A 24,631-nucleotide genomic window follows, 5' to 3' on the forward strand; every position below is an offset into this window, starting at 1 on the left:
GGGCCTGGGTCCTGGTCACCCTTGCATGTTTAGCTTCTAGAACAGAGCAGGAATCACCGTATGTGTGTTAAACGAATGCATGTGAGGGCAGTGAACTAGTTCAATCATTGCCAACTTAAACCCGCTGTGTAGACACTCTTGACGGCCTCTTAGGAATATCAGGCCTCTTTTATGATAGCAAATAGTTAATTCTCAGAGTTTCTCTGCAGTCTGAGTCAGTGTGATTAGCTCCTACTTATTAATGAGGAAACAGAGCCCCAGGGGTGCAGGTGATCTGCCCCAGGGAGACACAGAGGTGAGGTAGTCACAGGGCTCCAGCTATGACCACACTACTCCACCTCCCTCTCCCACTTTTCTTGTTTCTGAGCACCAGGCGGAAATGTAATGTCATGACACATTGGGGGATTTCTTTCTTTCATTGCATTTTTCTGATGTGACTCCAGCCTGGCAGCTTGGGGGAGCATAGGCCAAAGGAGGAGGGAGGCGGGTGGTGGGGAGGTTACTGCCGCATTCCTTAGCGGCCTCCGTTTGCATAGCTCTGAGAAAGAAGAAAGAAGTTAGCAAGCTTTGGCAGAAGCACTGGGCATTCAGCTCCTGTTCTGGCAGCTGCAGAGGCCGAGACTGAACACACGCTCTGCCAAGGCCAGGGAGGCAGGCTCTCTCTCCAGGCTCAAGCTGCCAAGATGAGGTGGAGGAGGTCAGGGCCTTGGCCTAAGATGGGGAATCACAGAAAGAGTCCCCTTCTTTCTGCCCAGCCTGGAAGCCAGTTGGCCATGAGCCATCATTAAGTGTGTGTGTACAGGATGGGGGTGGGGGAATAGCATCAGGGCCTCAGTGCAAAATCTTTCCAGGTTGGAGAGCTGGCGAGGGCATCAGAGAGCCCAAGGGCTACCTCAAGCCTCTCACCCACCCTGGACATATTGGAGGGGCAGCCCCTGGGAAGATGTCCCACCCAGCTGTTGGGGCCACTGCCATCACATTCCAGAGCAGGCCAAGCACCACAGAACGTGGCTTGAGAAAGAGTGTGAGGCCCCACTCACCATGGAAACTGGGCTTCCTAGGAAAAGGTCACATATTTGATGTGGCTGTCATCCGGGCACCTTAAAGGCAGCACTGTTCCTGTTTTCCTGAGGACACCCGCCAGCAAAGAAGCCCTGAGACAATGGGGGGTGGCAGCTGACCTGTTTGCTGGCTTTAGGCAGGCCCCTGTCACAGTTTCCCCTTCTCGGCAAAGCCCAGTGCTGCAACCACTTACACACCCCGGCTCCAACTTGCACCCACTGGGACAATCCTGCAGGCTGGACCAAGAATCTGGAAAAGGAGGTCCTCACAAGACCCACGAGCATAAAAAGAGCAGAGGGCTAGAAGTCAGAGCTTGTTAATAGCTATCATGGGTTGAATACTTACTCTACACCAGGCCCTGTGAGAAGTGCTTTATATGCATTATAATACTCACAAAAACCCTAAGAAAATGGAGGCTTTGAGAGGTTAAATAATTTGTTCAAGATTATTAAACAACCAGGGGTGCCTGGGTGGCTCAGTCGGTTGAGTGACCGACTTCAGCTCAGGTCATGATCTCATGGTTTGTGAGTTCAAGCCCCGCGTTGGACTCTGTGCTGACAGCTAAGAGCCTGTAGCCTGCTTCGGATTCTGTGTCTCCCTCTCTCTGCCCCTTCCCCACTCATGCTCTGTCTCTGTCTCAGAAATAAATAAACATTAAAAAAAATTTTTTTTTATAAAAGATCATTAAACAACCAGAAAGTGGCATGGTTAGGATTTGAACCCAGCTTTGTCTGATCCAGAGTCTAAACCCTTCACTTCCACTCTGTCTTCACTCATTCATTTACTCATGCATCATTCATTTGTTCCATTGTCCTCTCATCCATGCTTGCACCAAACATTTAGTGAGAACTTCTGATATGCTAGGAGCTGTGCTTGGTGCAGGAACACAGAGGTGCAAAAGGACATGCTCCATGACTCCAAGAGTTCACAGTGGGAGAAACAGATGAGCAAACAATGACAATACATGGTGTGATGAAAGCCAGGGAGAGGAACACCAAAGCTGCCATGGAAAGGACTAATTTTCCTTACATTGTCCAAGGCTCAGTGCTATGGAAGTATGGAGGAGGAGGTGACTAACACACCGGGACCGAGTGTGGGTGGCAGACTTTCTCCAGAAGGTGCCCAAACACACACCTGCAAGAGGATGTTTGTACCTGCAGGGTTGAACTTGGGTCAGGCTTCTCAGGCCTGGAGTTTCGGGGTCCAGAGTCACATCCACGGGGCAGGAGAGAATACTTACTCCCAAATGAACCCGATCAGGCCCTCCTTCCCAGGCACAGGGCTTCCCAGGGCCACCAAACTCACTCAGTATCCCCCCCAAAGAAGAAGTCAGACCTTCATAGAGGGACTTGGGTTGAGGTCATGGTTTACATAGCCTTAACTCAGACACTAGGAGCATAAATGAAGAACAAGCTGGTGGTTTCTTCTTTCTTTCATAGTCCCTATGAAGCCTGCCTGCTGTTTAAAGCCAGGGTCAGCAGAAACAAAAGTAGTCCCTCATTAAAAGGAAGCCAACCCAGTGACTTCTAGGTTAGGCAAGAAAATAAGGGTTGGGGAAAAGGGTGACTTAATTCCTCCCGTCTGTCTGGTTCCTACACCCACATCATATGTCTTTGGGGAAGCCTCCCACACAGGCTATGATCCATTAACTACAGCACTCCAGCCCTGAAAGGAGGCCTTTTCCTTAGATGCCCTGTTGCTTAGTAATGGCCAAGATGCTGGGAGGGAAGAATGGAGGGAGGAAGGGAGGGATGTTCTCCGAAGAGCAAGAGGGCAGCTGGCTTCCTTCGCAGCTGTGTGGGTGGCAGTGAGCTAAGAGGTCCCTGATCTCTTCTCCATCAATCAAGGGGCAATCAAGAAAAAATGTGCAATTTTCAAAGTTCAAAAAGAAAATCCAAACCACAACAACCTCCAAATTATATTAATTTGGTGGTGGCCTCACACTCCGGAAACCAATCATGGAAGGGGCAATTCTAGCTTCTTCCTCCTGCTCTTGGTTGAGGTTAGCCTTTTTTAGTTTCTCCAGTGTTGGTTTTCAGAGATTTCCACCAGCTGGTGTTCTGTTCCCTGGAGGCATGGCCTGGGCACCTTATCACAGCAAGGAGGAAAACACACGCCTTCCCCTCTCTTCTCTTTTCAGAGAATGGTGGCCAAGATAGGCGTTGATGGTCAGTGAAGAGCCTGGGGCCTCCTGGGAAGGATGAGAAGCAAAATTACATTAGGTAGCAGGAGTCCTGAGCAATGTACTTTACTCCTCTGAGCCTCGGGGCCCTCATTCATGAAACTGGGGTTAATAATACCACCACATCCCTAGGGCATCATGAGGATTAAATAAGATTCTATAAGAGGAGTGCACTTTGGACTATGAAACAACATATAAATGTCAGGTGTCCTTACTTGCTTCTGGTTTCAGGTCCCTTTTTTTTAATGTTTATTTATTTGTTTTTGAGTCGGGGTGGGGGGGGAGGGAGGGAGGGAGGAACAGAGACAGGGAGAGACAGAGAATCCCAAGCAGGCTCTGCACTATCAGTGCACGTGGGGCTCACAATCACAAACCACGAGATCATGACCTGAGCCAAAATCAAGAGTCTGATGTTCAACCGACTCAGCCACCCAGGCGCCCCTCAGGTCCTTCTTATTTACACTTTTGCCTCTCTTTTTTTTCCTCCTTGTATCTCCCATCCTTTCATTGCCTTCTCTGTAGTGCCCTCTTTAGTCCCATATGGATTTAATATGTCCAGAAAACTATTTTCATTTTTTAAAAATTTTGTTTAAAGTTTATTTATTTTGAAAGAGAGAGAGGCAGGGGAAGGGCAGAGAGAGTGAGGGAATCCCCAGCAGGCTCCACGCTGTCAGTGTAGAGCCTGATGCCAGGCTCAATCCCACGAACCATGACATCATGATCTGAGCTGAAACCAAGAGTCAGACCCTTAACCAATTGAGCCACCCAGGTACCCCAGAATTTTTTATTTCTATGGCCCCTGTGAACTCCTCCCTCATTCCTTCCCATCTTGATGAATAGAACCATCATTTACCCAGTTTCTCAGATTAAAATCCAAGAAGTCATCCTTGATTCCTCTTTACCCGCAACAACCACATTCAGTCTGACAGCACATCTTACAGGTAATTCCTCCAAAACATATCCTGAACCGGATCATTTCTCACCACTGCCTCTGCTACTGCCATAATTCTGGCCACCAGCATGTCTTGCATGCTGGATGAATGCATGGGTCTCCCAACTGGTCTTACTCCTTCCACTTTTGTCCCCTAGAACCTCTTCTGTGTATAGCAGAGTCATATTTGTAAAACATAAATCAAATCATATCACTCTCCCACTCCAAACACTCCATTGGCTTCCAAATGGTTCACCATGGTCTACAAGGCCTTACATGATCTGGTCCTTGCCTCCCTCTTCAACCTTCAATGACTATGCTGCACCCTGGGGGTCTTTTTCTGTCCCTCGTACAAACTATGTTTATTATTGTCTCAAGACTTTCACTTATGCCTCATCTGATCTTGTCCCAGTCCAGATATTACTTCCTCAGATTGACCTTCCTTGAGCTGCCTATATAAATTAATTCCCAGTGACTCTTCAGCATATCATTCTTGTGTGTGTGTGTGTGTGTGTGTGTGTGCGCGCGACTTATTTTTGAAGTTATTCTATTTCTTTATTTATACATATATTGTTGATCCATGTATCAGTCTTGTCCACTGTTCTCCAGTGACAAGAATAGTACTTGGCACGTTATAAGTGCCCACTCAACATTTTGTATGAATGAATGAGTGCCTTTGCTCCAGAAGTATTTCTCCTTCTTTTCTTCCCTCACCCTCATCCCATCAAAATGTACTCTTCTTCAGAGATTTCATTTCAGATTTCATTTGGAAGGTGATAGGGAGGCCTCCACAAATATTTGCTGAATGAATGAAGCTAAAATGAATTACATCAACAAAGAATGCCAGCCTCTGGATGCTTAGCTATTCCCAGAAGTATTAGCATTCTTAAGCAGGAAGCTTGAATTTCAGGCATTGTTGACAAAGGGAAGAATTTCAGGCCAGCCAAGTTGAGTGATATATTTGGACAGAGATGCTTGCTGTTCCATGGCTTCTTAAACCCACAAAAATTTATTAAGACCCTTTAATGCTCCTTTGAAACCAAAGTTGACATTAAAATGTAAAACAGTGGTTGAGAAGCACTGTTTGCATCTAAGGAAAAAATTGTGGATTAGGAATCAGAAGACTGGGTTTCAATCCCCCATGTGCCACTAATCAGTTCCTTGGACAAGTAGCTAATGATTACCAACATTTAGTGACTATCTAGCATGTGCCTGGCCCTGGCTTTGTTCACACATAACATTTTTGCAATTCCTTGAGGTGGGTGTACCTAGTATCTCTTTTATAGACAGGGAAACAGGTTCAAAGAAGTCAGGTGTCATGCATGAGGGCACTCCCTAATAAACACAGGACTCAGACCCAAGTTTGTGTCAGCCTGCTCTCCTGTTCCTCCCCCTGTCCCCTGATGAGGCACCCCACATCTTCTCCTGTGAACGTGTAAACTGGGGGCAGGGAAGGAAACTCTTGGGATCTGAGGAGTTGCTTTCTAAGATCCCTTTCATATGATTTCCTCACTATAGTGTTATTTCAGGATGAATATGGGAAGAAGAGAAAACAAGGCTGGCCCTAAGAACTCATTCGGGAACGTAGTTTAGTGGTTAGAGCGAAGGCTTGGAAGTTAAAGTTCTGAGTTAAACTTCTTAGGCATCAACAACACGGGTAGTCAGGGCACCTTCATCCTAGGTTGTGATGAGATGCACCTGAGACAAAGCCTGTGAAGTGTGTGGCCCAGTGGGCTGTGCTCAGTGAGCACTCCATGACCATCAAATATTTATTAGCCTAATCATGATTGTGATGAACGCTATAAAAAAAAGTATTGCAAAGGCGGCCAAAAGGGAGGACCATAAGAGAAGAGGCGGATGTTTTTCAGAGCACAGGGGGGCCAGATAACTTCTGCTAGCCAATTTGGAGAACCAACTGCAAGTTCAGAGGCTCCCAGGGCCTGATATCAACCAAACAGAGGCCCAGGAAGGCTCCGCAGAAGGTAAAGGAGTTCCCAGCAGCCGCAGCAGAGGCAGGAGAGAGCCCCTGAAAGGCAGGAAGCCTCGAGGCTGCAGGAAACATGAGCTGGAGAAACAAAATGGGTTTGAAAAGCCAAGCCTGGGTTAAGGACTGGAAGCTTGAAAACTGGAGCAGGGGAGAGAGCCCCGTGAAGAGTTCAAAGTAAGTCACTGCTCCACAGTTTTTTCTGATATCTGTACTATTGTCTCTGATTACCGAATTAATATACTGGTACGTTACAGAGCTTTATACGATGCAAATAGCAAAAGAGTCTCCTACCCAAATTTTGAAAAATCTTTTTATTGCAGTTTAGTACATACAGAGAAGAAATGCACAAGCCGTATTCGATGAATTTTTCTCATCGTGAATACTCCCAGTAGCCAGCACCCAGATTGTGGAACATAACGTTAATCAGAGCTCCAGAAGTTGCCCTGTCTTGCCCCCTTCCTGTCACTACAGAGCCCAACAGGAATCTCTTTCCTAATTTGTTTCACCATAGATTAGTTTTACCTATTTTAAAATTTTAAACAAATACGATCACTAAGAATATACTATTTTGTGTCTGGCTTTCTTCACTCAGTGTTATGTTGTAAGATTCAATGATATTGCTATTTAGTAGTTCATTGCATAGATACATGACAATTTATTTATTCGTTTCATTGTCAAATATTGATGGGTTTGAGGGTAATTTCCAGTTTTTAATTATTGTAAGTAAAGCTAAGATCACTCCTATATATGTTTTTTGGTAAATACATGTATTCATTTCTCTTTTGTATACCCCTAGGAGTGGAATTACTGGGTTGTAGGATGTACATAGGTTCAGCTCTGGTAGTTGCTACCACACAAAGTTTTAAAAGCAAGATCTCTGTGTGGGCTCCTGGAGAAATTTTAGAGTACCACAACTCTCTAAGAGAAGAGAATGAGGAAAGGGCAGTCCGGCGGTGCTTGTCTAATGACCTTCCCATGGATCCCTCTGCCTCCAGTCTACCTAGGACACCATGGCAAGATGACCTGCTCCAAATTCCACTTTTATCCTGTCATCCCCATCCACCCTCCCTGACAGAGGCCCAACCACACTTCCAGGCCAGTATTGGATCACACACCTGTGCACTTGCTGGCCTTTGACTGGGATTTTAGTCATTTCTTCTATTCACTCATCCAAGTGACAGATATTGAATGCCTACAACTCAATTGCATTGTTTTAGAATCTGGGATCAGAGCAACGTACACACCCCTACCTTCATGAAGCTAGTATTGTAGCAGGAAGAGATAGACAATAAACAAATAAGAATATGTTAGTGGTGATAAGGGCTCTGGTGGAAAAGAAAGCGATGTAAGAATAAGAAGAGCAGCGTGGCCAAGGGATGTGCTATCGTCTCATAGTCCATCAGGGAAAGCCTGCAATGCAGACGAGATCTAGATTATGTTTTACATGATCACTGTGGCTTTTATGTTGGAAATGGGCTATATGGGAGCAGGAGGAAGAAAGAACACAGGAGGCCATTGCAAGATTTCAAGCAAGAGATGATGGTGAATTGGACCATGGTGATGGTAGGAGCAGTGATGAGAAGTGGCTGCATTCAGCATATGTTCTAAAGGTAGGAGTGATAGATAAAGGTTTGCTGATAGATGGCTGTACAGCATGAGACGAAGTCAAAGGTGCCTTGTTTCCACCAGGGGCAAGGCCTCTTTGCATATACACCATAGGACAAGGCTCTGAGTCCAGAGTCTGTTGGCTGAATGGGTGGACGTCTTTCCTGGTTACAGCCAGCCAAACTTTCTACGTGAAAGGTTTATTCTCTGTTGTCTCGGAGGTAGTAAATATAAGCATTAAGACAAATAATTGGAGTCAGACTGCCAGTCCCAGCTCTGTCACTTACCAACTGTGTATCTTCAGGCAAGTTATATAACTTCTCTGAGCTCCCACTTTTGCTTTCTTCTGACCAAGAGCTTCAGTTTTCTCTTTTGGAAAAATGGGACAATGACAGTACCTCCATCACAATGTTGTCAGGGATACTGAGATAGTGTACATAAAAAGGCCTGGCATAGAGCCTAATGTTGAGTCAGGGCTTAGGAAATATCTGTTAGACCAGTTCCCAGTTAAAACAAGAAGACAGAAATCTATGGAGTAAGGGTTATCTTTATTTGAATTGCAAAATATAAATATGAACCAGGTTTGGAAATACGAGTTGTAACAGTTCAGAAATGGCACCAGAAACTTCCAGAAGGGGCCATGACAGCATGCCTTTTTAGTTTAGGTGAGGTGGGTGGGTTTACACAAAAACCCTCCTCACCTCCAAACTCTGTAGCAATTGGTAGGTTATCAATTAACAACAACAGCTCCAATGTTTCCTGTTCCTCCTCAGCCTTTTTCTTTGCTAATACCTTCTCTAGATCATCCCCTGCTGCACTGACCGCTGCATGGAGTAGCACCAGAAGAATGGCAGGAGTAAGAGAAATGTCTTGACACAGGGAAGAGGGAGTGCCCACTCTGCGGGCCTGGGGCCAGGGGGGGTGAGGAGCCAGGAAAGCTGTAGGCTAGAAGCCCAACCTCTTCTGAGATTTGGCAGGGAAAGGACATAGGGAAACACCGGTATCTGTTACACTTTGACATCAGCACCTTGGGCTTTCAAAACACAAACAGTAGACAAAATCGCCTAGGCAAGACTGCAGTCCAACTCATAGAGTGGATCTGACAAAGTTAACTCCTATATCCTGACCTACAGACCTCCCCCTTTGGCACTGTGATTGCGGAAGGTCTTCGGAAACGTGGACAGATAATAGATGACTACAGATGGGTCACAGAACCATCTCAGATTTGTGGCAGAGGGGTGCGATGCTGAGCCAGATGGTGGGGCATATAAGGTGGAGGGCCAGGAAATTGCCAAAGTAACAGGCTAGGCACTTGAAATATTATTGTTAGATTGTTAAAAACTAAATAAATTAACATACATAGAATAAAATAAATATATAATTTAAGAGGCATCTTACAAACAAACAAACAAAAAATAGTTGTTATTTTTCCATCTGGGTAGAAGTCCCAAAATTCAGAGTTCTCAGGCTTGTGGTATTTCACAGTTAGCTCATCAAATCCAGCGCTAGAGGGTCCAAATGGCAGATCCCTTGGTGGCTACTTGAGTACATGGTTTCTCAATCTTTATTACTCTCTTCCAATCCACAAATCTTTCCTTCTTCCTCTCCTTTTTTTATCAGTCAAAGATCCTGGAGCATATGGAATTTAACTGGCATCTTAATCCAGAAGTTAAGTGTTTAAACAAACTTATGGGGATAAGTGGGGTTTGGTGGAGAGAATCCGAAGGGCATGAAGGTCTCTCACTTTTGCTTTCTTCTGATCAAGATCCCATTTTGACACATTCAGTTTGGCACTTGAAGGCTCTAGTATTTTGGCAAAGCAATTATGGGAGGCCCAATCTAGATAGCAACTGGGGACGAAGGAATCTTCCTGACTAGCTGTGACGTTCTTTCCCTCTGCAGAGTCTACGATCAGCTGTGTCTTCTCAGAGGTAGCAGTCCCCAGAAGATTCCTAAAGCATAAGAGGAAGGCATTTAATGCTGGATCCAGTTAATAGGTCTTAAGAGTTTCCTAGGTCCAGTCTCAGGAAGTAGGAAGATCATCTGTGAAGGGGCAGAAGAAGGGACAAAGATGGAAGATGCTATTGTCTCAGGTATCTCTCTTGGATATTTCTGTGGCAACTGTCACCCCAAGTGGAGATGACCCACTGAAAACCTTTTTGGCCGGGGGCACCTGGGTGGTTTAGTTGGTTAAGCATCTGACTTCAGCTCAGGTCATGATCTCGTGGTTTGTGGGTTCGAGCCCTGCATTGGGCTCCACAATGGCAGTGTGGGGCCTGCTTGGGATTCTCTCTATCTCTCCCTCTATCTCTGCCCTCCCCACTTGTGCACTCTCCCCCCCCCCAAAAAAATAAACTTTTTTGTTGTTTATTTATTTATTTTTAGAGGGAAAAAGAGTACATGTGAACAGGGGAAGGGCAAAGAGACAGGGAGAGAGAGAGAGAGAGAGAGAGAGAGAGAGAGAGAGAGAAATCCAAGCAGGCTCCATGCTGACAGAGCAGAGCTCAACTCGGGACTTGATCTCACTAACTGTGAGATCATGACTTGAGCCAAAATCAAGAGTAAGATGCTTAACCAACTGAGCCACCCAGGTGCCCCTACCAAAAACCTTTTTGAAAACCATTCTGCAAGGAGACCCTAACTCCACAGTAGCCTATCCTCCAACCCGTAGGTCAAGAGAAGAATTCAGCATGCCTTGGGGCGCCTGGGTGGCTCAGTCGGTTGAGCGTCCGACTTCAGCTCAGGTCACGATCTCGCGGTTCATGAGTTCGAGCCCCTCGTCAGGCTCTGGGCTGATGGCTCAGAACCTGGAGCCTGCTTCTGATTCTGTGTCTCCCTCTCTCTCTCTGCCCCTCCCCCATTCATGCTCTGTCTCTGTCTCAAAAATAAATAAACATTAAAAAAAATAAAAAAAAAAAAGAATTCAGCATGCCTTGAAACAGATCTAGGAAAGGTGGTGATGGTGCCAGGGGGCAAAGGATGGACCATTACCTTGAGCACAGGTCTCTCTCAGTGGGAAGTAGTCATGCCCAACTTCACTTTCTCTTCATTTTCCACATCATAACCACCTCTCCTATGGTACCTGAAGGAGACAAGTTTTGTGAGCAAGATTTGCCTGCTTTGATAGGGTGTGGGTCCAGAGAAGGTCCTTCTAAAGGACACTGCCATGGTGGTTCTGTCCGTTACTTGGAAAAGCCAAGAGGGTATGGCAGCCCAACAGACCTCTGGTCAAACGCCCAACTTGCCCCAGGGAATGCCTGTCTCTAACAGCAAAAGCTATAATTTGCTGAGAACTTTCACCTCATTTACAGGATCCTCACAACATCCTGATGAGGTAGGTAGACAGAGATTACAATCACTGTAAGATTATAACCCTCAGAAAGACAGGCAACTTGGTCCAGGTCTCACGACAGATAATTTACACTGCTTGAAAACAGGCACAGAGTGCTTGGCAGGTTTCCCCCAGTCTAGAACATAACCTGGACTAGAAACATGGCCTGGGGTCAAGATGCCTCAGAATTAGAAGACTATACCAATAACCATATACCACCCAAGCTCTATCAAACCACATACTAATGCCACCAAAGAACAGGGCAAAGAGAAAGAACTGTGTGAAGAGGTGGATCCATGGATGGGTTACTGTGCCTGCTATGAGAAGCAGGAGCTGCTATGGCCTCACAATTTTTGCCCTGTGCTCTGGACACCGGATTCATGTCATGCCAGAGAAGCCGGGTTCCCAGAGAACCTGTACTCCAGAATGTCGGTCAAATGCCTAGCCCCGAGTTTGGGAGGTGGGAGGGCTCATGTGATCACAGGCAGAAGACCCAGGAGGAAGGATGGAAGTGATACGCAGAAACAGCCTGCAGGGGCCCAATACTCACCGAAACATGAGAAGCCCCACGATGACAAGCAGACAGACAGACGACAGCACCACAGCCACCACAGCCAGGACGGTCGTATGGTCATAAGTATATAAGCGGTTTTCCACCGGGAGGCTCAGCCCATGGCACCTCTCTCCGTGGTAACCTGGGTGGCAGCTGGTTTAAGACAGAACAAAGCAGAGAGGAGGTTAGTGGTTTGGCCTGTCTCTATAGGCAATGGCCCATCTACCTAAGCCAAACCCCAGTCCTCACAGCCTCAGTCTGTCAACCCCTGATCCGATTCCTATCCTGATTCCTGCCCTTCCTCTATCCTTCTAGTAGGAATTCAGTAGAAGACTTTTGAGGAGCCCTTCTGAAGGTTCTGTGGCCTTGCTTCCCAATTCCTCACCCCCTTCTCCATTTCCTCTGGCTGTCTGGCTGGAGATTCCCACTCCAGGCAGGGAAAAAGTGAGGGAGGACTTGAAGGTCTTAGCTAGATACGTTCCATGTGTGGATGATTTATTACACGTGTGTTAAGAGGTTTTGTTTAAGGCCTTCAGAAGACTTAGGCCCATGAGCTGGTGGGTTGAGCTGAGGGGACTGAGTATCACTCCCTCTAGTGAGGCCCCTCAACTCTGACCTAGAAATAAACCCAGGCTTCTCCACCACTGCTTCCAGCACTCAGTCCCTCTCAGCCACGGCCCAGCCTATTAATAGGTCCTGTTCATTTGCCAGGAGTCATTTTTCTCAAGTTCCCTCCATTTAACTCCCAGCTCCCCCTGGGTGCAGAGCCCAACTTGAGAGCTTAACATCAACTTTTGACCTCTGAACCCTGGGCTATCTGGCCTCCTTCATCACAGGACAAAGCAAACAAACCAAGGTAACTTCTTGCCCAGCTGTCTTGCCAGAGTGTGGAGGAATGTCAGAAACAACCCCCTGGCTTTTCACACTCGAGAAATAAATCAGATGACAGCCACCTCTTCCAACATAAAGCACTTCCTGGAAGCTCTTAGGAAGACTCAGAAGTGCGTTCAGTTGAACAAGCACATTCATGTTCCTTTCTTTATCTGAGCACCCGAGAGGCCCTTTGATGTAGATGGAAGCCCCGTGCTAGAGAAAGGCCGAGCTATCTTCCCAGTGGTCACTCAGCAGAGCAGAGGTGTGGTCTTGGTTTGTCTGACTCTGAGCTCAGTTTGCTCCCCAATTGCACCCACAACTGCACTGGCACTGTCTGCCTGGGGACTTTAGGCCACTAGCTTGCTGAAGGAAGCACTGAGAACCTGGTGGGCCTCTATCCTGAGCTGCACCTCCTCTGGGAAGTACATTATGCATATGGTGCCTCAGAGCAAGGAATTCCTTCCTTCTGCCGAGAGGCACCTGGGAAACAGATCTCTCCAGACCTGGCAGCAACAGACAGGCCAGGCTGTGCTTGTGGGGTGCCAAGCACCTCTCCCTGCCCTGGATCCTCCTGGGTGTTTTGGGGAACCACCTCACTGAAGGATAAAATGTGGGTCAGGCCCATATACACATAGCAGGGCACACAGCTCTTTACCCAGCCTCTCCATGAATCTAATCTGTTCTATCAGCCAAGGTGGGCAAAACAATAACCCTCCCCCTGCTCTTATGGAAGACACTCTTAGGAGTGCCCTTGGGAAATCACATCTGCATAACAGTTTACAGTTGATAAGACACTAGCCTTACCTGCTAGCTCAGCTGAGATTCAACATCTGGTAGACAGGTACAGACCCATTTTACAGATTGAAAGAGTAAGATTAAGGGTCAGAGGGATTGTGATTTGCCAAAAGTAACACAACTAAAAAGCAACAAGGCTAAGACTAGAAAGTAGTCATAGCAGATTCCAATTCATGATTCTTTCTACTCTGAACAATGCAGGCTACTCCAAGGAAACACATATCTGATGAGGTGATGGGTTCCTGGGGCTGTCTGACCCTGCTCTTTGACTTACTATTTTACTATTATTATTATTAACTTGAATAATAAATACCAAACATTAAAGGCTTATGTGAGCCAAATACTCTGTGCTAATTGCTTTATAAGAATCATTTCAGGGGCTCCTGGGTGGCTCAGTCAATTAAGCATCTGACTCTTAACTTAGGCTCATGGTTCATAGGTTTGAGCCCCATGTCGGGCTCCAAGCTGACAGCGCAGAGCATGCTTGGGATTCTCTCTCTCCTCTCTCTGCCTCTCTCTCTCTCTTTCTCTCAAAATAAATAAATAAACTTAAAAAAAAAGAATCATTTCATTTAATCTTAAAAACATCTCTCTGAAGTAGGAGTTACTACCCCCATTTTAAAGATGGAGAGACTGAGGCTTAAGTTGTTTAGCTAATTTGCCCAAGGTTACACAGCTAGTGAGTGGTAAAGCCAGGATTCAACCCAGCAGTCTAGATGACTTCAGAGACTGTGCTCCCTCGGGGGAAGGGAAGCCGAAGCTCAGTCTGTTTTTCACTTTCAGCCATCACTCAAACCCCACAGGTAGTTACTCAGATGATAGAAATAAAGCTTGGCCTCAGAGTCCCGCAATTCAGTTACATAATCCCTCCACCCCCACCCTGAGTCAAAAGGATAATAATGTAAACATCCTAATATTACCCACCTCCCCCTCCCTTTGCAGATGACTCCTGGCTTCCCCAGGGAAGGAGGGGGGATGAGAACTTTCCAAGCATCCTGGGTGGGGGCAAGATCATGTGTCTTACCCAGAGCCAGCAACCCACCAAACTGGAACATGTTCCTCCTACCAATGTTTGTGACCCATTTCAGAATTTGTGTTACAATAGAAGTTAAAACCCTCTAGGGTCTAAAGACATCTTCCAAACTGGGTTTCTCCAGTTTGGATGTCAGAATACATGAGTTCCAGATCAGTCCCACTGCTATTTCTAGCCAAGTGATCTTGAGCAAGTTACTTTTACCTTTGTAAGCTTTGGTTTCCTCATGTGAAACACAAGAATAATAAACACCCGCCTCGCTAGTGTATTTTGAGATCAAATGAGAATATACAGGTAAAATCACTTAGCAAAAGACCAAGCCTCACCAAACTGTGACTTATTGTATCATTAGACGCCAGAGGGTACTGCCCTGAGGTACGGGTGGCCAAAGTCAGATGGAGCCAAAGAGAAGGGGGCTCACCATCCCTTTTCAGGATCTGGCCAATGAGGCCAAGGGGAGGCTCCAGACCCATTTCTCTTCCAACTGAGTTCTCCTCAGCCTGACTGCCCCAAGGTTTCCTCCAGCCACAGGAAATTTCACAGCCAGCTGCTGGGTCAGCAGCTAGTTAGGAGCCCCAGGAAACTGCTCTTTGAGGGCAGCGTTTGGCTGGTGACACAAAAGGGCTTTCCTGTGAATGGTGGCTGTGGAGGACCGGCTTAGGAAGCCAGCTAGCCTCACGCTCACAAGGGCAGCCTGAACACACCCTAGCTGGTGGTTCCTGGGTCTAGAGGGAAGGAGGAGCAACAAAGGGCCCCAAAGGTAGGTGACCAGATATCACATTTGCCCAAACCAGGAACTATGTGTCTTCTTGCTGCATTCTGCCCAGAGTACCAAAGGCCGGAGTGAGGGGGGCAGCCAAATCAGACACTGAATCCAGCCCCTTGAAAATCTGCTTAGGAAGCAGAGACAAGGTCTTCAAATCAGGTTGGCATGCCCTTAGGCTAGTAAAAGCCTTAAGATACCTCTAACATAACAGCTGCCCTCTATAAAATCCTATTCAAACTCTGTAAGGACAGATAGGGAAGAAGGACACAGGCCAACATCCAATACAGCCTGGGGGCATGAAAAGCACGCTGGACTGGAAGTCAGGCACCTGAATCCCTGTCCTGTTTCCATCCACTTATTTAGCTGTTGATCTCAGGCAAATCACTTCCTACTTCCTGGCTCTAGTTTCCTTACCTTTCAACTAGAGATAGCAAGCCTTTGCCAACTTCCCTAGGGCTTTTGAGAATCCTAGGACATGACTGTAATTCCCTATCCCCTAGAATAGTTGGCACCAAGTAGGCACTCAACACATACCTGCAGGGCTCAGCTCATATTAAATGTTAATAGTGAAGTTATGGGGCAAAGGAGAGAAGGCATCATCATGAATATCATCACTATCCCTAGGGCCACCTTGGCTCTGGGCACCCTTATCTACTGGCCTTAGCTGGTGGGTCAAGCCCAGCCCTCTAGGACAGCAGCCTTACAAAGGTTCTCAGCTGAGCAGTGGAAGACCACCCACCAAAGCTCTGGATCAGTTTGGCCCAGACAGATTCCTGGCCTCAATCCATCTTGACTACCCTCAGAGTCACTGCCTCCACCCTGTGCTAATGACAGCATTTTACAAATTTAAGACAAATATTCCCTACCCTATCCCAAGACCCTATGAGGACTGTCTATGTTACTCTAAAGCAACTCTCTTCAATACCAAGCTCCTGACAAGAGCGTTATAGGAGAGGACACACAAGTGATCATGGACAGGGTAGAGTGATGTCTTGCCAACCGCCAAATATAGGGCAGCTTTGCTATGTAAGATCAGACAGGACAAGGAAACTTTAAAAAAACAAGGGATCTTTACCAGTCACAACAGAAGAGATGCCAGGCAGTCAGCCTTTTTGACAGGTTGAGAGGTGGTGTGCACCTAATCATCTCCTGGCCCTGTCCAGAGTCTCCCAGGTCACAAAGACTGTCCTTTGTAGGGACCTTGTGTCCAGAGGAAGAGTGGATGTCTGTAGTCTGATGTGGGTGTTGGCCTCAGGCACAGTGGCGACATTATGCCTGCCAGAAAGCATGGCTGTGCCGTCACCCCTGAGGGGTCGCCAAGGCTGCCGTTTGCTGGGTTTGGCCTAGCAGAATAGCTGCGGAACCCATGGCCCTTCCACGCAGGGAAGGGGTGGTGCTGCCTGACCGGGGGCTGATGCCTACTGGGTTGGGTTCCATTTCCTGTTAATCTGGCACAAAGGAAGTGTTCTCCCACTCCCATGGCCAAAGGCCAATACCTACCATGTCCCCCACCTCCTGGCCCTTGCTGGGATGAGGAAGAAGAGAGGAGGGGCTTCTCCCTGCTCTCATGATGATCACTTCCTGTAGAGTCCCGCCGTTCCTTCAAATCAATCCATACATGCTCACTCATATGAGTGGACATATGTCCAAGCACACACATCTGCACAGTGTGAGTCTGACTGCACCTCATACCTGCCTGCAGGGCTTGGGAAAGGAGGCCACAGAAGCTCCACTCCCCCTCAGGAAGCCTACTCTGCCATGTGTCCTACTGGCTTCTCCCATCTGGAGTAGGGCATAAGGTAGGAATGAAGGACCTGCCTGCAGGTATAAGCTCTCCTAGCCACATGCTCGTGTCTGAGCAAGCAGGAAATGTCCCCAAGGATGAAAGAGCGTCACAAACCTACACCACAGGAAATTACATCCTATGCGGGGGAGAGCCCCTTCCGCTGACTAAAAATATTTCCCCTCCTCCCAACTTCCGCCTAAAGATTGAGAAGAAACTGAGTAGAATTATGAATTCAAGGAACAGTGACAACGAGGAACAGCCACGTTACTGACAAAGAGTGTGCTGAGGAGAGTCAGCCCGGAAAGGGACACTTACATGCAGGATGGAGCCCGGAGCTCCTTCACGTATTTGCACTCTCCGTGGATGCAGAAGTCCTTGTATTTCCGAAGACATGGGTCTCTCTTCCTCCCTAACCCCTTGCCTTTCTTCTTTTTTTTCCCACGCTCCTCCTTGCTGGGTGTCACCAGAGGCTGTGGCTTGGAGGAGAAAGCAGCTGCAGGAGAAAAGTACCCTGTTAAGTTTTTGACTTTCCTGGGGTTAAGAATTCCATCCATGTCTGGACGGAAAACATACTCTGTGACCCCACTTGAAGTGAGAAGACTTGGGTAGACCCCTTGGCTCAGTGCCTCCCAGGGGCTAAAGGAGGACTGGGCAGAACAACCAGAAAGCAGAGGAGGAAGTAGAGGCTACAGGGGTCCCAAGGAACACATTTCGCAAACTCAGTTTAAGAACTTCATTCTAACAATGTTAGCTTCTATTGAGTAACTGCAGCTGACGGGGCATTTCTACCAACCTCACTCCACCGTCCGTCCCCATCTACTCCTCCACACCCACTTGGTTCTATTTTGGCCTTAAATCAGCCTCATTTCCTGATGCTGCACTCAGTGACCCACTTGCAGGAAGACAGTGTCAGAGATAAAAATTGCTTCTGGAGAAGGTACTTGGAAGGGTTGTTTTTTTTTTGGGGGGGGGCTCCTAAAATAACAACAGTGTACATGTCCAGGTGGCCCCCTCTGAGGCACCTGTTAGCACCAGGGTACCATGAGCTCAGGCCAGAGCCAGGCTTGGGGACCACAAGCAGGCCATGCCTGGTCAGGGCCTTGCTTTTTTGACTTTAAGCAGAATATTTACCCTGCTCTGTGCCCTTTGCAGCTCACCACTTCTCTCAAATGTCTATTTACATTTATCGCCTAATGTCCCATTTATAGTTTTCCAGGATGGGGAGTATGGTGTATACAAGGGGGAGAAATATGGAAAGTAAGGAACTATCCAGAAGGAACTGGAACAATGATGACTCCCCCCCCCCATTCTTTCCACACTTCAAAGGGGGAAAAATAGCCTCACACATCCAGCTGGGACTGACTATGGGCTACACCCATCAGCCCATTGGGGGTCTGATGCCAGTCCCCCCATCCCCTGCTCCCAGCAGAAAAAAATGTGCCCACTCTCCATGGCTGTAGCCATGTGTCTGGCAGAAGGGTGAACATCACATATTAGATTAGAGACTCAGGATCCTCAAGCTGGAAGTGACTTGAAAGAATATCATGGGGGCGCCTGGGTGGCTCAGTCAGATGAGCAGCTGACTCTTGATTTAGGCCCAGGTTATGATCTCACGGTTTGTGAGTCTGAGCCCTACGTTGGGCTCTGTGCTCATAGCGCACAGCTTGCATTGGATCCTCTGTCTCCCTCTCTATGCTCCTCCCCCACTTGCACTTTCTCTCTCTCTTGAAAAGAAATAAATGTTAAAAAAAAATTAATATATACAAAAAAGAAAGGATATCATGGCTTTCCACTTTCAGATAAAAAACCTGAGGTCCCCAAAGGCATGACTTGGTAAAAGTCATGCAGGGTTGAGATCAGAAATGTGGTCTCTGGACTCCATCCATGTCCTGTATTCTTTCCCAATATACCAAGGTGCCTCATACACCCTTGTCCCTTCCCCTGGACAAGTCTAGAGCACCTGGGATGTTGAACCAGGAATGAAACAATGAATGGGCTCTGAAGTCAGCAGATCTGTGCTCTAATTTCATTCCTGCAATCTTGGGCAAATGGCTTACTCTCTCTGAACCTTGGGGTTCTTAGTGAGTAGTGGATAGCAGGAGTTCAATCTGAGAGGGTTGCTACAGGATTAATTAACCCACAATAGCATAATGAGTGCCTAGAACACAGTAGGTACTTAATAAATGGTAATGGCTATTCATTTTAGATGATAGGATCCTCAGACCTCACCTAGCAAAGCCAAGAGAAGGGAAAGCAGGCAGGTGCAGTAGTCCTCAGTTTCCTCTGGTGCAGACCCAAGCACCTTCAGAGCTCAGAAGGTGAGGCAGATGCTCAGAGGAATCGAGTGACCAGAGCCGTGGTGAAATTGTGGCAGGAGGGCCAAGTCAATCAGACAGGGGAGGAAGAGAGTGACAGGGTGACAGCCAGGCTCTTGCCAGGGACAGGGAGCAGTGAGTCAGGTTTGCAGAGGTATGAGGAGCAGCCGTGTGGGTGGAGGGTGAGTCACAGCCCAGCTCTGCCCTGACTAGGAGGAGAGGGCTAGGAGAATCCAGGTTGTTCCGGCCAGGGTGGCCCAAGAAGGCTACTATGAGGAGACGAAGGGTGGCAGCCCAGGCTCAGCTTTAGAGCTGACCCTTGATTTATACAAGCAGAGACAGCACCTGAGGGAAGTTCTGGGTAAGGAGAGGGAACGGTGGCTGAGGAGCCGGCCTAGCAGCAGGGCTAGAACAGGTGGGTATCTTTCCAACCAAATACAGTAACTCTGGGGCCCCAAGGCTCGATCCCTGCTCCACCCTCAAGAATCACTGCAGGTGGCCTGGGGCAGGGCAGTGGGCAATGCTGGAGACTCTGGACTCTGCCCTGTGCCAGTACTCAACCACAGCCACATCTGCTGGTTGGAGGATCCCACCTGGCCCTTCCTCCCTTGGAGTCTCTCTCAAGGACTCAGGATGGTCAGGAGGTCTCCAGGCTTTGTGTAGGATTTGTGGACACACAGCATTTCTGTATATCTCCCTAAGGACTCAGTGCCCACCATTCATAGCCTCCCCAGGAGGTGCTGGCCTCACCTGGGGGGCCAAGTGTTCCTCATTCCCCTCTGTTTCTCCAACCTGGAGACAGGTAGATGGAGAAGACTACACACCTACTATATTCCTAGGACCTCCACCTCTGTCATTTTATACATTATAGTCATTGGATATAGGAATCAAGACTTGCACCCATTTTTGTATAGAAACTCTAGGGAAAGCATCTCAATCATGACTTGTTCCTTACTCCAGCTTACCCCAGAGGAATGTACAAGACCCCAGACCCCTGCCTTCTCAATGTGCCCAGAAGGGCAGCAACTCGGCATGTGAAATTCAACAGCAAGAAAGACCCTGGGACCCACATTTCAGAATCCCCCAGTATGCTTGTCAGGCCCCGCAGCTTTTCCTTGAAGTCCTCCATGAATACCTCCAACCCACAAGCGTGCCCAAACAGCATGAATCCTGTATCCACTTATTTTTCAATTGCCCACTGGGGTCCGAGGATGGGGAGCCCTCACACCCACCTCTGAAAAGGTCCAGGTCTGTCTCTTCCAAGTCCAGGACTTCCCTGCCCCGGCTGCCTCCCGAGGGCAGCAGCTGGTCTGTTGATTCAGTGGGAGAGTCCAGGTTGCTGGTTCCAGCTGCCAGTCCTCTTCGAAGCCGCTCCAGGCTCTCGCCAGTTACCAATGCCGAGAGCACTGCGGGTGAGGGGCAAGGCCGCATTAGACCCCGCGGTCACCACGCACCAATGCTGGCGCCCGTCCGCCAGGGAGCACGGGCCCCACCAAGTGGCCCGCGCTGGGGTCGCCGCAGCGACCTTCCCCCGTGCCCCCAGCACAGTGTCCCCAACCCCCCGACCTCCGGGGGCGTTGGCAGCCCTCTCACCTGCAGCCAGAAAGACCTTCAGTACCACCGACGGCAGCAGCTTCATGGTCCTGGACCCGGCGGAGGCGGCGAGGCAGCAATCACTTTGGAGGCGGCGGCCACGGGGCGCTGGCACGGGAGCCCGGGCGGGCGGAGCGCAGGAGATTGCGCCCGGTACGGTCTGCTGCGGGCCTCTGGGTGCAAGCCTGGCTGGGACCTGCGTGGAGCTAGCGGCCGCCGGGCGTCTGTCCGATTGCTCAGTCAGTCCGCCCGCCCAAGCCCTTGCGTCTCGGTTAGGTTGGTCAGCCACGCGCCACCCGCAGGTCCCTCGGTCGACTGAACGATTCCCGGCGCGCGGCTGGGAATAAGGCTCTGGGAGGCGCCGAAGCTCCGCCCCGCCCTCTCCCCCCCTCCCGCGCTGGGCCGCTCGCCCGGCTCCCGGCGCCGGCCGCGCAACCCCCGCAGCCCCCCACTCCGCGGGCGCGGCGGGGGAAGGGGCGGGAGTAGGGGGCGGCGCTCACATATTTTGGGACAAGGCCAGGGCAGCCGTCGCCAGGCTGTGGGTAGTGCTACTGACCGGCAGGTGGCGGGGACTAGTTCCTACCTTTCCCCAGACGCTTGTCGCGCTGCAGCCTTGTGACTGCTACGCTCTGCCCTTGGACACCTCTCTTTCTGCGCTGGTTCCAGGCTGGTCCCTCCAGCCATCCCTGCTCCAAACCAGGGATCTGCACCCATGTCACCTTCTGAAAGGAGACACTTCCTTTTTTGCCTAGCAATACAGCAAATAGTAAATGATAATTTATTTTATCGTTTAAAAATTAGACGCATGAAAAAAATTAGACACACGAATGGCAGCAGGTCTCATGAGCTACAAGTAATCAGAGTTGCAGTTGCAGCAAAAACAAAGGAAGTTAGTATTCCTCCAGCAGCTAGAGTGGCTTCGCTCCATGTTTCTCGCAGGGGGATAAAGTCTTCATTAAGATTTTTGAACTATGGATTATAATTCCCAGGCTTCTGGGATTGGAAAGACAACGGTTGTGCAGCAAGCCTCATACTTTTTTTTTTTTTTTGACTTGGAACAGCACCTTCTTCTCCAACGTAAAAACTGAGACCGTCTTCCACAGGACCCAGCTGGTTAGCCTAAGTTGCTATTTTCAACAGGTGCCAGGAGATTGATGCGTTTCTCTTCCAACCTATGTGTTTTTACAGGGGTCTTCGGCAGTCAGTGTCCTGACCCAAAGAAATTACTCTCCCAGTAGATATTTCAGCTCCCAGGGACGTACTGGGGAGGGAGTTGTATGACATAGGGCTGGGTTGGCATTCAGAGCCCTCAGATTGTGCCAGATAGAGCTGCTTGCCTGATTCAGCCCATGTGTAGGGATAAAAACAGGCCTCCTATTTATACACAGGCTATCCCACTGTCTCTCTCCGTCTCCACTTTTGCAGGGGATCTGCCCTCTTGACTTGCCCCTAGCAACCACTCCCAGGCTTAGGTTTCCATAGGAAACACTATGGAAATCACTATCTGGAATCACTACAGATCTAAGTTGGAATATTGACTTTGCCACTTATTGAGTGAGTGTGAACAAGATATTTAATCTCACTGTGCCTCAATTTCCAAATCTCTCAAATGGGAATGATAATAATGTGTATTTTATAGAGAACTTTTTAAAGATTGAATGAAGAGGGACACCTGGGTGGCCCAGTTGGTTAAGCATCCAACTCTGGGTTTTGGCTCAGGTCATGATCTCATGGTTTGTGAGTTCGAGCCTCGAATCAGGCTCTGTGCTGAAATCAAGGAGCCTGCTTGGGATTCTCTGTCTCCCCCTCTCTCGGCTCCTCCCCTGCTCATGCTTGCTCTCTCTCTCTCTCTCTCTCTCTCTCTCAAAAGCAAATAAATAAACTTAAAAAATATAAAGACTTTACAAAGAAACATATATAAAGCAGTAAGTACACTGCCAGTGTTATTATAAGCCCTCAGTAAATGTGACCTGTTATCTTATTATCACTAGGCATTCTATCCTAACTACTCCATTCCCTTAGAAGTCTCTTTTCTCTCCCTTCTCCCCAGGTCTGAGGCTATATGTTGGGCTGGTATCAGGCGGAAGCTCACCTATCACCTATTTGGCCAAGTGCCACTTTGGGATTATTCTTCTGGGTGATCATTAGTACCTCTCTGGATGATCACCACCCAGGCCACACCTGAGTTCTCAGCAGCTGCCTGACCACCTCCTTCCCCCAAACCAAGCCACCTTAGGGTCAGGGCTCTCCCCAGGGGAGGGCGGAGGGAAACACTTCCTGACACACAGCCAAGTCACCCCCTTCCCCCCCCCCTGCCAGGTTCACACCCCGCTCTCCTGTCCCAGCCTGCCTCTCCCTTTGCATGCTCTGTCCTTCCGCCTTCTCACCTCCACATCAGCCTTAGCCCCATTCATGGGGCAACTCCAAGCTTTCATCACACCTAGGAGCCTCACCCCACCTTGGTTTGCGTGTCAGCCAGGTCTTACGGGAAGGGCATGGAAAAAGAAGACAAAAGGCCTGGAATAATTTTGGGACAGTCACTTCCCCTCTGAGAACCTTGAGTGTCCTCTGACCAAAAAAAAAAAAAAAAAAAAAAGAATCACGATTCACGGTGGGGCAGCCTCATTGTCGTCTTTATTCCACAAACATACACTGAATGCTTTTCAGGCACTAGGGACACAGCAGTAAACAAGACAACTAAGAATATGTTCTCAGGGAGCTTATGTTCTACAGAAAGGGAGACAGGCAACGTATTAAGTAAATAAAAAAGGAAAAGCAGATACAATTACAAATGTTATAAGGAAAGTTAAAATACAATGACATCCTGTAGGATGATGTGTCCCAGTGCCTGAGATGACACTTGAGATTTGGTGACTGATCAGCAAAGTCCTCTCTGAGCAGGTGACATGTAGGCTGAGGCCCGAGTAAAAAGAAGGAAACAGACTTGTGGTCATCCGTTGCAAAAGCATTCCAAGTCATGCAAATCGTGCAAAAACTAAAGTGGGAACAAATTGGAGCATTCAGGGAACAGCAAGAAGGCCAGAAAGGAAGGATGGATATGAGGTGACACTGAAGCAAAGGCTAGGGACAGATAACAGAAGACATTACAGGCTGAGGTAGATGCTGGGTTGTATTCTCTATCCCTGTGAGCATCAAATAGATGTTTATGGGAAAGCACAACTATGCAGGATTTTTCATGTCCTCCTCCTTCACTTGCTCTCCAGCTGTCAAGTGCCATGGATAAACTCCTAAGGAAGCAGAGTCCAAACAGGCCACTCCATTTCCCCAAGTGTCTATGGAACATGAACAAACTGAGGCTTGGAGACTGGCTCTGGGCCACCAGTGAGTCACAAGGAGGCAAATCCAGAGCAGAAATCCTGGCATCCTAACCTCCAGCCCCGTGCTAGGTTCCCTGGTCTCTGGAAAGACAGGCTCCATGGGACACTGACTCACTGCTAAGCCATACAGACCTTGATTTGGGGACAGGACTCACAAACCGAGGGGGAGGAGGTGGGAGCAAGGTGTACTGGCGGTGAGAAGAAAGGGGAGAAAGGGACTTGGAGCGGGAACCAGCCTGAAACCCTTGTCCAATGTGGCTGAGATGTCTATGTTAGTAGATTGGTTCCTGCAAACCTGGCTGTGCAGCAGCATTACCTGGGAATGTATTAAAGATAAAAAGGTCCAAGCTCCTCCCAGTCCTCCTAATTCAAAAACCTCCTGGGGTGGGGCCCAGGTATTTATACTTTTGTCGGTAATCCTGACATCAGCCAGGTTCAGAAGCACCGGTCTGTATGATTCACTGGGGTAACATACCGAGCA

General features: G+C 48.4%; 1 protein-coding gene across 2 annotated transcripts; it reads right to left on the bottom strand.

The window, feature by feature from the left end:
• Nucleotides 1-8,301: 8,301 nt before the first annotated feature.
• On the bottom strand, nucleotides 8,302-21,131 carry HBEGF (heparin binding EGF like growth factor). Of its 2 annotated transcripts, none has more exons than XM_047098743.1 (6): nucleotides 20,813-21,131; nucleotides 20,452-20,625; nucleotides 17,220-17,397; nucleotides 11,649-11,804; nucleotides 10,759-10,849; nucleotides 8,302-9,719 (listed from the first exon to the last, which is right to left on the bottom strand). In XM_047098743.1, the coding sequence occupies exons 1-5, from the start codon at nucleotides 20,856-20,858 to the stop codon at nucleotides 10,777-10,779; spliced, it is 627 nt and encodes a 208-aa protein (XP_046954699.1). In that variant the 5' UTR covers nucleotides 20,859-21,131; the 3' UTR covers nucleotides 8,302-9,719; nucleotides 10,759-10,776. The 2 variants fall into 2 exon arrangements, with proteins under 2 accessions (XP_046954699.1, XP_046954779.1); XM_047098823.1 differs by having other exon boundaries at nucleotides 8,302-9,810.
• Between the last annotated feature and the right edge of the window lie 3,500 nt (nucleotides 21,132-24,631).

Source organism: Lynx rufus, unplaced genomic scaffold (genome assembly GCF_022079265.1).
Source record: "Lynx rufus isolate CCGP_SWC_20201006 ecotype Redwood Valley unplaced genomic scaffold, mLynRuf1.p SCAF_1, whole genome shotgun sequence".
Taxonomy (NCBI): domain Eukaryota; kingdom Metazoa; phylum Chordata; class Mammalia; order Carnivora; family Felidae; genus Lynx; species Lynx rufus.

Coding starts and splice junctions, on each gene's coding strand:
- HBEGF (XM_047098743.1), bottom strand. CDS start 20,858: ATGAAGCTGCTGCCGTCGGTGGTACTGAAGGTCTTTCTGGCTGCAG. Junction 17,398..20,451: donor AGACCTGGACCTTTTCAGAG/GTGGGTGTGAGG, acceptor TTTCTCCTGCAG/CTGCTTTCTCCTCCAAGCCA. Junction 11,805..17,219: donor CTCCGGGCTCCATCCTGCAT/GTAAGTGTCCCT, acceptor GTCTTAAACCAG/CTGCCACCCAGGTTACCACG.